Source organism: Gavia stellata, chromosome 3 (genome assembly GCF_030936135.1).
Source record: "Gavia stellata isolate bGavSte3 chromosome 3, bGavSte3.hap2, whole genome shotgun sequence".
Lineage (NCBI taxonomy): Eukaryota > Metazoa > Chordata > Aves > Gaviiformes > Gaviidae > Gavia > Gavia stellata.
In genome coordinates, this window is record NC_082596.1 from 44,880,999 (window position 1) to 44,894,193 (window position 13,195).

The following is a 13,195-nucleotide window of genomic DNA, read 5'->3' on the forward strand; positions in this document are numbered from 1 at the left end:
ATCTTCTAGTCCAACAACTTCAAGTATAAACAAAATGCTGAAATGATGGTAGCTATGGAGTTGAACGTACTGGAGATGCAGCAAAATGGCAAAGGAAGGCCATTTATTTATTAAAGGAAAGATAGTAGGTAAACTGACACACTGGCACAGTGCTTCAGTTTTTCCATCACCGAGTCTCAAAGGTATAAAATTTAGGTTTAGTTTGTTTTAAAAAGAGCAGCACAAGAAGCAAGGAACTGACTTGCAAAAATGCTGACAAATTTGAAATCATTTGCTGAGTCATATATATTTGTCCCTGCTTTTGTTGGCTTTCTGCCATACATAGACACTCACACAAATATTTTGAATAGTTGCTCCTCATGCAGCACCCCCCCCCCCCCCCCCATATTCATGTGTGAATAAGGAAATTTGCATACCAATATGGTTATTTTTCCACTAAAGCTTCTAGAGTTTTGGTCATGCCATAAGGAAAGAGGAGCAACAGCATATGACTTAAATGACAAACTGCACACTGTACGACATGTATAATAAGGGAGTTGTGAAAGACAAAGTCAAAGTTCATGGACATTTCACAGACAGAAATATGTTGCATAACGCACTTAGCATTTAATTTCAATTAACTAGAAAAAGAGCAAAAATAAAAATCTGTTCACAGACAATTTGCAAAAGGAAAAAGGGCTAAATAAAATTATTTTCCAAAAATGTACCACCTTATTTTAGCTTCCTGCAAACATAGTTCAGGTGAAATTTTAAACAAAACTCTGCTTTTCATAAGTGTTAGCTAAATGAAATCTTATGCCAAAAACTGTAATTGTGCTTGCACTGGTACGGTATAGTGATATCAATGGTTAATTTTACTATTGCTATGTGAGCAGAGGGCATAAATGCTCATAGAATCAGGCCACGAAAGTACCCTCATGTAGTTAGGCATGAATATGAAAAAGCTGTGTATTTTTTCCAAATGTTATTCATGTTTCATTTGCCAGAATCAAGATAAGATTTTGGCTTTAATTATGAAACTCTAAGCCAGCAAAGATACAAGGCTTCCATGTGATCTACAGTTTGGAAATAAGGAAGATCTGTTCAGAAAGTGAGCCTTTGAGTCAGATTCAAGAAATTTTTTATCTGAGGATTCTTTCTGCACAGAGCAATGTAAGGTGATCAAATTAAGACATACTAAAGTTGATGATGACTCAGATTTTAAAGCTATAAGGGATAATTATGACTGATTATCCTATTTCACCAAAGAGCTTGCTTATCAAGCCTTAAAGAATTTTAAGTGTACTTTAGAAAGATATTTACTTACAGTTCAGAAACTTGAAGGAATAGGTAGTCAGTCCTATCCTTAGAAAAGTTGTTGCGGTTAAATGTCAATTTTTAGGACAGATTCTAGCAGTTCTTCTAGATAGGTTTCACACAACACGTTGATACTGATGCATACTGCATAGGCAGCATGACATATTTCAGTCAATAGTTTTCTCAGCTGACCTCTGTGGGTTTGCCTTAATTACAGTTCATACTCAACCATCCCTGTGAGCTTTCTAGGGAGTAAAAGTACCAGAAACGCTCCTAGATCTGCAACTCAGTGTATCAATTTTATGTGCAGTTATAGTTCATATACCTAAAGAGAAAGGAACCCTCTTGGAGAAGGTAACAAAATAACAGGTACTCAGTGCACCATTACAAGAATTGCTATGTGAAATCACTGAGAGATTTGCTCTTGGAAAACAAACTTGAGGAATTGTAAAAGAATCTGTAACCTACACCCACTTGAGAGTTCACATCTTTTAGCTTGAGCTCCTAAGGCCTCTGGCCCTCCAATGTAAATCTGATTTTCTTGGCTCTGCACGGGAATCCATAACAGAGGATGACTCCCTAAGCTGGGGCACCAGTCCAAACTGGCTGATGAGCCAGTTAAAAGCTGATGAAGATCCACAGTATTACTGACTGTAAGGCAATACATTGTTGGTGTATCTTGTATTGTGGAATTTCACAATCCATACAAAGATATAACCAATATTTGGAAAACCCAACCCAGTGGTCAAGCTTAGGAGTCTTCCTAGTGAATCTTCTTACTAACTTGTCAGTAGTCCACCTGAAAAATCATCTTATAATTTCATCAGTATCAATGGTATCTCAGCCTCAAACCTTTAATGACCTCAAGAATACCTTGGACTCTAATCTGGTTGTGAAATCTATCTGCTGCTAGAAGTGGTAAGTACAGATGGGGAGATTTAAATTTAGTTCAGTGTCTTTTTTAAATCCTTAACTCTCAGACTCTCAGATGTGAATGTCTCCCACGAAGAGCTCTTACTGAATTAAAATCCACGTCCAGTCTATGCGGACAGCTTTTCCATCTGTGATCATCTGATAAAACAAGTAGCCAAAATTAATATCCATAGTATTTGGCAGGTGTTCTGGATTTACTTGTGAGCATTCACACTCTCCAGACATCTGCCCTTGCTGCCTGCTCCACATGACATTGTGCCCAGTCCTTGTCCCACACTCAGGCAGGTCAACATTTATCTCCACACAGTCAAGCATATCTGGCACTCTGCAACCCATACCTCTACCTTCGCTGTCAGTGTGAGGCATGTCGTTCTGCCAAAATATTTTGTTCACAAAATGTCATCATGAAATGTTTTGACATCATCTTTTTAAAAAAAAGTCTCCCCTTTCTTCAGTTGAAATTATTTGCGGATTCTACTTGAATCAGTGAATAAATTTGGTCATGTCCAAAAGAAATCACATTTTTGACAAATTAATTGTTCACAGAAAAATAGTTTTAAATATTCTGTGAGGAGATACACCTGCACACTCAGATGTGCTATTACAATTATATTTGTAGGTGTTTTCCATGGCAGCCTACCAATGACTAGATTAAATCACCCATCTCCTCACCTCGGGAAAGATTCAGTAACATCTGAGACCCTTAAGAGAGTATTGAACAATGCAAGTTTCCTTAATGGTTCAGTACAAGATTATTTGGCACAACTCTTTCTGTAATTCTGATACTCTGTAAAAATCATAGCATTCAAAAGGCCCTTAGGGATGTTTAGCATAAGAACTTTGTGCTGTATAATACAGAAACATAGAAATGGCTGGCACAACTTCTAAAGGTAAATATTTTTTATGCTGCTTTGTGTGCTGAGGTGTGTTTCTCTTCTCTTAAAAAAATGCAACCCAACACAAATCAAACCAAAAACCCACACAAGAACCACAATAGCCTTAAATGAAAAAAAAAAAAATATATATATCCAAACTTCTGAGATGGAAGGTGCTACCAGTAAGGTCCTGCTCCAAAACCCACAGAAGTCAGTGGAAAGACCTACTGACTCCAGGAGGCTTTTGGAGCACATTCTCCACATATGACCAGCAAGCAAGAAGCCCACCCTCCCAGACCACTGGCAAAAATAGAGTAACAGGCAGGTTTGTTTCTGTTCATTGTATGGATGTTTTAGGATTAAACATTCATACTTGAAAAGGCTTGTTTGTTGCACACACACAGAGAAACCTCTTAACTATGAGACATAAGCATAATCCAATTGCCAAGCTGAATACCCAATTGAACCTAGTGCTAGAAAGATACAGTCCTGTTGTACGCTTACTGTGCTAGAATATACAAACTATTGAATTCAAATTCTGCCTATCATCTACTGATGCCCGAAAGTAAAACTGCTTCTCTGCTTCTGTTTCCCCTTCTGTAAATACTGGCAAAGTGCTTATTTATATCTGTACCTGAAAGCATGAGAAGAATAACAAACAAACACATAACAGTAAATTTACAGAGATCTATATCAAGCTGCCTTTTTTTTTTTTTTTTTGTAATGTTGATCCTGTACAATGAAAAATGTTTGGTGCAAACAGTGTTATAAACTAATTAAATCTACATATCATATGCAATATAGTTCACATTCCTTACTAAAACTCTGTTATAAAAGAAAAAAAAAAACCACATATGAAAGGAGTCTGCTCTTTTAAAAACAAGAAATCAGCAAGAAATAGTTTAACTAGTTTTAATTATTCCACAAAAGCTCTGCTGTTTTTTCTTCCAGCGGAGACAAAATGTAGAATGTACACGTTATTTACTGTGTACCCTTGAAGCTGTATTCTGTAAGCTCCCTGTATTATTCCATAGGTGCCCAACACCTGGCTGTGACGGCTCTGGCCATGTGACAGGGAACTATGCATCCCACAGAAGGTAAAAACTATCCCATCACATGGGGCTGCAGCACTTGGAGTTCTCGGCAAGCAGCAGCAGAAAGAGGTGGCTTTTATTCTGTGTGCTTCTTTCAGCTTATCTGGTTGTCCTCGTGCCAGGAAAGGAGGTATCAAAGGAGGTCCTCCTACCAAGGAAGAAAAAGAAGACCCTGAACTTAAGTGAGTACAAAAGCAGAGGTCTACCACCAGTGAAGGGGGAAAAAAGTCCGTAAGAGCTCAGGACTGGAGGCGTCACAGGAGATGCCCCAGTTAATCTGAGCCATGTGAGGATATGGCCTAGAGCTGGAGCTGAACCAAGTGTTTCTGCTTCTAGCGAAGCTGGTGAAGTCCATCACCTTGGAGCTTGAACAGTGAGGAAGGATTGCAATATCTGCTTGCATTGGTCCGATTATTTTAAACAGTACTATGAAAGTGCCACTCGGTTGGAAAATTTGGCAAAATGAAGGAAAACAAATTATTTCTGCCCTAGTGCAATCTTAACATATCAGCTAATTAAATCAGAGTGACACCTTAAAAATATGTCCCAGAGAACTTAACTATATGTCTCATGTCTTTTCTCTATAAATAAATTAAAATTTCACTTAAAGTGAAAATTGAAAACTCAGTAGAGATTCACTACAATCCTGACTTGAACGCACATTCCATTAAAATCAGTAAATGATAACTGCCAGAATATAGATACGAAGATTTAGTTGCACACAGCGTTGTTCTTAATACTTGTTAATGGTGTATGAGAGGCTGCATAACACTGACAGAGCAGTGCAAAAGAATTCCAAACCTTTCTTTGCAAGTATTTGCATGAGATGGTACAAGTCTCCCAGATACAGGAACCTACCCTCTGCTTCATGCCAGAAACCTAGGTAGAGAGGAGAGAATGTTGACTTTCCATACACTTGTAGAAGTGTGATTTATTGCCTGTGATAGAATTTCAATATTCTTTTCTGGTAAAATACTAAGTGAATATTTTAGTCTCTTAGGCTGTATGACTGTGTTTTAAATTGCCTAATCTTAAGATCAGCTGAACCCCCATAACTCAGCTTGACATGAATTAGAAGCGCAGTTACAGTGTGCCTCCAGGGACCAAGTCTTAATCCATTAATGCAAAGTGGCACAGGCAGCTGGAATTATTTTTTCAGACTTTCTTGAGACTGTCTTCACCTGCTCTCTCCAGTGAAAATGGGGGTTCTTTTGCTGTGTTTCTGTAGATGTCCAGTGATAGGCTGTGATGGCCAAGGTCACATATCAGGTAAATACACTTCTCATCGCACTGCTTCTGGTTGTCCTTTGGCTGCCAAGAGACAGAAGGAGAGTCCCGTCAATGGGTCTTCACTATCCTGGAAACTGAACAAACAAGAGCTGCCACACTGTCCTTTGCCAGGCTGCAACGGGCTGGGTCATGTTAATAATGTTTTTGTCACCCACAGAAGGTATAACTGTGTTTTCTCTTCTTATTTTTCCTTAACATTCCACTGTTCAATTGGCAACATGTGAGGTTAACAGTCTGAATAAATTGTGCTGAAGTCTTTTAAGTAACAACATAGTTTACATTGCAGCTGAAGGAATATGGATCAGAATAACTTTCAGAGAGTTGGGATCAACTTTTTACTCTTCTGTGTTCCCATTGCAGTGTGACTTTCCAAGGTCTTTTTTTCAGATTAGAACAGTTTCTATATGGTTTAAAATTTAATAGCGTTCTTTCCTAGGCAAATATGGAGTTGTATCTGTATATCTTTTACAGAGAATGCAAATATCATTGAAATGTCACCAGAAAAGATTTAGCAAGACCAATGGCTGCATTCATTTCATCTTTCTACCCGTGGAAAAACTGTTTTCGTAAAATTTGTGTTTAAATAGCTAGAACTACACAAAAAAGTAAACATGTAGAACTCATGGATTACAGAAGTTTGAAGTTATAACAATCTTACAAAGAAAACTATCCATACAAAGCAGAAATCACACATACTATCAGTAACAATAAATACTACAATTTTATATATCACTGTGAAAACACTAGTATAATTTGACCACATTCAATCAATATTACTCAAAGAATCTGGCTATAGAATCTGAATTAATACCTGGCAAAGTTTGATCTTCTGTCTGTAATAGGAATTAAGCCTATCAATTCTGTAATTAATTCTGTACCTTCTTTGCTTTCTTTCTAACACTCTGAACCAACTTCTCCACTACAAGAATGTACAAGGTGATTTGAATAAATTCAGAGCCCAGCCTTATCCTAACTTTATGATCTACATCCCATGTTAAAGTCTTTGCATTAGGACACTACTGTAAATTGGGGCTAACTAAGCAGATAACATAAATAGTATGTTAGCTGGTTGCAACACATACTACAGATGATTTCTGTCCTACATAAGACTGGATCACACTCAAGATCATGTTCGTTAAAATGAAGTAGTAAATATAGATTTGTGATATGATATCCTTTCCTAGGACATTTGAAACCTAACAAGTAACCCATGGCTTTGAGCATTCTTCCAGTTAGTGATCTGCTCTGGGCAGCGATATTAAGCAGCATTTTAGAACTGAAGAACTAACATCTTTCCCTATATAGCTTTTAGCTAAGCCTGTGTGAAGCTAACTTTAACCCACAAAAGTTGGGGCTTTTTTCATGTGGAAACACCATGTCTGTTAGGATTTTTGTTTTTAATTTTTACACACACACAAAAATCAACCATTTTCCTGGGAAACAAAATTTTCCTTCACTCCTTACTTGGCTACATCTGCATACAAATCCTTCTGCCAGTTCTTCAGCATATGGGTATTTCTTCTTTGTTATTTATAAAGATAGTATTAAGACAGTGCAATTCATCTTAGCCCTTTAGTGGGCTATAAAAATTGCCTCAGATAATTACCAGATGATGAAATTGTAAGCTTTGAAATAGCAAAATGTAATTTAATGTGAACGGTGTTTAAAAAGCAAACTGACTATATAATAGAACCATTCAAAAAAGCTATTACAGTCTATAGGGTATATCCAGAGTTATTAGTGTATTGATCATTATAATGTATCAACAAAATGATACAATAGTTGTGCACCATGGAAATCATCCCATTAACTAATTTTTTTTTTTTTTTTGATAGTAAACTTGCCATTTTAAAGGACCATACTGCCCCTCTCCCCTGGAGCACAAGCCCTCAAGAAAAACAACAAAGAGTTTTTATTTATAAGTGTTGGAACTTCAAGAATTCTGTAAATGCATCTTCACATAACTTAATAGTAGCTGCCACTGCTATTTTGATTATTCTGAAATATGCTTAAGAGTTGCTTACTTATAGGTTGAGATTTCTGTGCCAATTTTCAAGCTGGAATATACAGTTAAATGGCTCTTTATGAGTTATGTCATTCCCCGAAGCTATGCTATAATGGAGATACGGATGTGACCTTAGGTACAGAGGTCTGTCCAAGTGCATGATAATATTGCCTGAAAGGATTGTTGCCATTTTCAAGTGGGTGCTAATGTTTTTTTTCCTATCTGTTTCAGCCTGTCTGGTTGTCCTCTGAATGCACAAGCCATAAAAAAGGGCAAAATTTCGGAAGAATTAATGACTATCAAGCTTAAAGCAAGTGGTGGTAAGGAGATTTGTAAAAGATGATGACATTTATTTAGACAGAAGGGCCCTGGCTCCCATTTATACTTATGCCCCTGTATGCCATTCTGGCATTAATTCTCACTCCTCTCAATTGTCTCTAATGGTAACAAATCTTGAATAAGAAAAATCTTTGCATGACAGATTATAAAATTATTCTCATTTACATCATGATAACTCAACATTGAAGGTATGCTCTCATCTTGCCTCAGAGCATTATTTTTTGATTTGGAGATGCTTTCAATATTGTTATTACTAATAAATTATTAGTTACAGATCATGAGGACTTAGCTATCTGATGACTAAGGTAAGAAGGGATAAATATAGTGTGCAGAAATTGACTCCTCTCCCTAACTTGAATACCACATGGTTTAGTATCTGTGCAGTACTTGGATAATTTTGCTAACCAAAGTGTAAAGGAACCATTACCAAATAGTTATAGGGGGAAATATGCAGGAGTCTCCTTTCTTACACAGCATGCTCTAGAAAGTTGGGCTTTGTGCCAGGATTCAAGGAACGTAGTCTTTATGCCTCCAACTGCTGAGCAAAGCGGTTGTGTTACATTGGGCAAAGGAGTTTGCTTCCATGTGTCCATGTTTTCACTGGGGCAGGGACTACTGCTTACAGATTTCCCAAGCTGGGTCCCCAGTCGACTCAGTTCAGGGCTCTAGGTTTTAAAGCAGCAACAACATGAGTGGCACAAATCTCTAGGCAGAGTTGGTCTCAGAGTGATACTAAGCAGAAAGAGGGACATATATTGCCAGCAGCTGTAGCTGCTCAGTATTTTTCAGGGCAAGGCTTTCATTAAAGACCTGAAGTATTTTTCTTTGCTATATCTAACTTGTGGGGATGTAAAACTTTTGCTTTTTTTTCCTGTAATGCTTGTTAAATTCCTGACAATTTCCCTTTTGCTGTTATTTAAATTTCACTATTTATCACATGTAACTAAGGCTGTGTTTCTTGAAGTTATTCTGCACAGAGATTTGCCCCCACAGAAGATCTTGCAAGATCAGAAGTAGGTACAGATGAGCTTACTAAAGTCAGCAATTATACTAGCGGAGATGTTACCCTGCGGTGTTTCCTGAAAAAGAAGGGTTGCTCTTACGTTTCTTTTAAAATGAAAAAAAAATCCTTGTAAATACCCCCTCATGTTTTATGATAAACTTTCCTCTTTCTGGACAATTCTTCCTTTCTGTATCCTCCAGCTTGTAGCTGCATGTTGCACAGGAAAAAAAGAATTGTGAAACGCAAAGACTATAGATGTTTTACAGCTAGGAAACAATTTTGACAGTAAAAGCAAAGTAAGAGGCAATTTAAGGATCAATCATTTGATCAAAAGCTTGGTATCTTCCTCTTGTTCAGTAACAGGTAATACAGCTTGTTACTCATACATCCATTTTCATATAGACACTTTAAATCTGATATTGTTTTTTTCCACTATTTGCAGGTATTGAGAGTGATGAAGAAATCAGACACTTGGATGAGGAAATAAAAGAACTGAATGAATCCAATCTTAAAATTGAAGCTGACATGATGAAACTTCAAACCCAGGTATGACATCAACATGAAGGTTTTACCTTTTCTTGTGCTATGTTTAAATACAATAAATAAATTAAATGTTGTGTAAATGCTATGTTTAAACACAGTTAGTCTCCTGTGCACTTGTTTTCCCATCCCTCTGTGGCACTTAAAAGTACCAAAATCCTACATGCTTTTTTGTCAAGTTTTTGTTTGGTTTTTTTTTCTGTAAATAAGCAGCAGATTCCAGGGTATTGTCTTAAAGATCTGGTGAATGACAAATTCAGGGCAGTTTGGAGCTAATCTTGGCAAGCAGAAAAAACATATTTACCAAACAAAATATTCATTTTCCTTTGTTGACAAAACCTCTGTTGACCAAACAGTGCAGAATCCCATGACTGTGGTTTTTAGGAAGGATATTACCTCTTACCAGGCAAACTCTAACTCTTAATGCGAGTTGACTTTGTTCTTATGTGTACCTAAGAAAATCTCCCCATTTCAGTTCACCCCCTGTCAGTTATTCAAATAGTTTGATTTTGCCTCCAGGCAACACCTGGTAAAGAATGGATGCCTTTTGCCAATTTGTGTAGCAGATGAGTTTGATGGGAGCTATGGAAAAGAGTCATTCTCTTTCATTCTTTTGTATACTGGAGAGATTAAATTTGCTTTAAGACGCTGATAGTGGTTCTATGGAGCAAGCTCAATATTTTCATCCCTACAGAGACTCCTATATACACCTGGGAGTTCATCTGGGCAGACTAGGCAAAAGCAAGAGCAATATTTTAGGAAGCTTGCTCAATATTTTAGGAATAAGAGTTTAAGAAGAAAGTTCCTAAATGAGATCTGGGAACTGAATATAAGTCTAAACTGATCTAAAACAAACTAAGTGTAACCATACCCCTCTGTATTTGTACTACACTGGAATATATAGTGTTGATTCATGCTGTTTTTGTAATAACCACCACGTGTATGGTCTAAATAAGGGTGACGTTTATGCCACCTATGCTGGATCTAAATGTTCTGGCTTCACGCTGCAAAGGCTGTGGGGATACCCATCCCAAATTGCACTGCAGTGACGAAGGGGGGTGTGGTGGTGCTCAGTGTCTCAGGACACTTATTTCAGCTCTCTCTGGTGATCACTGTGCTGTTTGCACAGATATCGCCCAATTTATGCAATCAGATTTCTTTTCCTCAGACTTGCACCCTGGTGAAGGCAGTCTGACCAGCAAAGCCTGAACTGAACTACAGCTGAAGCAACAGGTCACCTACGTGGCTTGCTCTATCTCCTTTTAATCTAGCCCAGCCAGTTGTTAGGCTGCTGCAAGCACCCTCCAGAGGACAGGCTGTAGTGGATTACAGGCAGGCAAAAAGGGGTTCCTTTCCCTGGGGACAGTTTTGATGTGTGATGGTCTGTGAGGAAGGGAAGTAAAGTGGCCACAGCAAGAGACATCTAAGCAGTGCAGCGATGTGCATCCTAATGAGGAGAGGGTGGGCATAACAGCCGTGGAAGCGACTCCATCGCTCTGTGCCTTGCAGAGCTGTGACCAGGCACAGGGTTGGCAGCCCTTGGTTCTGCCCTGCCCCGCTGCCCGCTGCAGGGCGAGGAGCTGGGCAGCGGGGAACCAGGCCCTGCCATTGCTGCCTTTGGTTTTTCAGCACTGCTTTTGACATATAAGCCTTCAGAGCTGAATATATTCCCAGCTGTATTCACACTAAAAAGATATGATTTTGCTACCTCAGATGCATCTTCCTGCTCTTTCCAAAACCCTCATTTCCATTCTGTTGGTCAGAGATCATCTTTGCGATGATTGTTGTGTGCTCAACCTCTCAGTTTCCTTTCCACTCTATTTTTCTCTTACTGTTTCCAGCGCCAGCCCTGTCACTAATCCCAGCCAGCCCACAGCTCTACCCTCCACCCATGAGCGGGGCAGGAAAGTAGCACAACAGCTAATACCCGTGCCCTTGCTGTTGTGGTTGATCAGCAGAGACGCTGTAAGAGCAGAACAGCAATGAAAACATCAGCCTCCTTTCTCCTTCCCTCCACCAGCCCTGCAGCCAGACTCTCCATCCCAGCTCCACACTGACCGTTCCCCTGAGCTCAGTTCCCTCCTCCTGCTGTGGGGCATGCTCCAGTGCCTCGCTGCCACAAGGTTTCTCTGTGAACCAGCAGCAAAGTCCATGGGTTCAGAGCGAATTCAACCTCTTGCTTGCTCTGAATATTCTATGAAGAAGTTATGACTATCCTAAAAAAAGCATACCTGAGTTTCAGATCCATTGTGGCCCCTCTCATAATCACGTGAGTGCCATTTTGGGTTCAAACTGCAGTTACAACTCTGCCAAGGGTCTGTCTGTTTGTGTGTTTGTGCCTGCCTGTGTCTTTTAGATCACATCTATGGAGACCAATTTGAAAACAATAGAAGAAGAGAACAAACTCATAGAGCAGAACAATGAGAGCCTGTTGAAGGAGTTAGCCGGCTTAAGCCAAGCCCTCATCTCCAGCCTTGCTGACATTCAGCTTCCACAGATGGTAAGACCACAGCCAGCAGCTTCGCACCTTCTTTGAGACTGTTTTGCCAGCACTTGAAGCAGATAAGCAAGCTCAGGGACCAGCAGGAGCACTGGAGCTGCATTAGCAGAGAGCTCTTTTAGCCTAATTTACTTTGCAGAGATGCTGGATCATGAAATCTGTGTGATAGCAAGCGCAGTTGCTTCCAGGACTGAGCCAGCCCTGATATCTCTGCCCTGTACCGCACTGCGCAGGACAGGCTTTTCCCTCATCCCTCCCTGTCTGAAAGTCCACCCTGCACAAAGAGTGAAAACTTCACACCGAGAATCCTTATTTACTCTGCAGAGTAAATAAGAGTTACAGATCAAAACCCTGACCTGTTTCATACAGGTGATTTTTCTGGAGCCAACAAAGCTCTGCCTTCTCAAAAACTCCACATCCTTGATGTCTTTCTTGCAAACGCAAGCCAAATCCACAAAGGTACTTGGGTCTCCAGAGTTACAGCCCCCTTTCCCAATGCAGGAGTGCCTCTGGGAGATTAGGTGAGGACAGTTACTGGGATGTCAGCCACCACCCCAGAGCCAAACAGGCCACAACAAAAAAGCAAGTTACACTTGGTGATAGTGTCTCCAACCCCTTTTCTTGCTTGGAGAGTGTGTGGTTCCCCTAGCACATGCAACTCTCTTCGTTTCTACAACTCTTTCATTAATTTGGATGGCTGCCCTGTTTACGACTTCTCCCCAGTTGCCACATCGCTGCTTTACCATGCTTTGGGGTTGGGTGTTTGCGGGGGTTTTTTTTGCCTTAATTTTCTCTTCTACAATTATAATCTGTTTTGTGTTCATTTAGGGGCCAATCAGTGAGCAGAATTTTGAAGCATATGTAAATACACTCACAGACATGTACAGCAATCTGGAACGGGACTATTCCCCCGAATGCAAAGCTCTGCTGGAAAGTATCAAACAGGCAGTGAAGGGCATCCATGTGTAGGATGTGAAAGCTGCTGGGCAACAGAAATTACTTAACAGCAGTAAACTCCAGATGGATCTGTTAGGAGTTCATGTACTGCTAAGGGGTGTAGGTTGCCATGCTGCATTTACAATTGCAACATTGCACTAATTTTTTCCCAGCTGACATAAAAAAAAAAGAATAAAAACACAACAGACTATTTGTATTAACAGCAATGCACTCTGTTAGTATATTGTATTTATTTCAGTACAATTTCTTTTTTTTTCTTCTTTTGCACTCAGTTTTTGTAAAGTGAATGTAAAAAGTGTGTGCGACTATTTTTTATATTTTTTATTTATTTCTAATCAAAGAGTTGTTTTTTTTATCTTTTAA

At 39.2% G+C, this 13,195-nt stretch overlaps 1 protein-coding gene across 5 annotated transcripts in view; it reads left to right on the top strand.

Moving 5' to 3' along the window:
* The window catches only part of ST18 (ST18 C2H2C-type zinc finger transcription factor), a 167,757-nt gene extending 154,913 nt beyond the window's left edge, over positions 1 to 12,844 (top strand). For all 5 annotated transcript variants that reach the window (XM_059836311.1, XM_059836312.1, XM_059836315.1 and 2 more), the window contains 7 exons: positions 4,139 to 4,201; positions 4,297 to 4,380; positions 5,427 to 5,648; positions 7,725 to 7,813; positions 9,278 to 9,381; positions 11,732 to 11,875; positions 12,704 to 12,844. In XM_059836311.1, coding sequence (XP_059692294.1) covers positions 4,139 to 4,201; positions 4,297 to 4,380; positions 5,427 to 5,648; positions 7,725 to 7,813; positions 9,278 to 9,381; positions 11,732 to 11,875; positions 12,704 to 12,844 — 847 coding nt within the window. The remainder of the gene's footprint in view (positions 1 to 4,138; positions 4,202 to 4,296; positions 4,381 to 5,426; positions 5,649 to 7,724; positions 7,814 to 9,277; positions 9,382 to 11,731; positions 11,876 to 12,703) is intronic.
* The last annotated feature ends 351 nt before the right edge of the window (positions 12,845 to 13,195 follow it).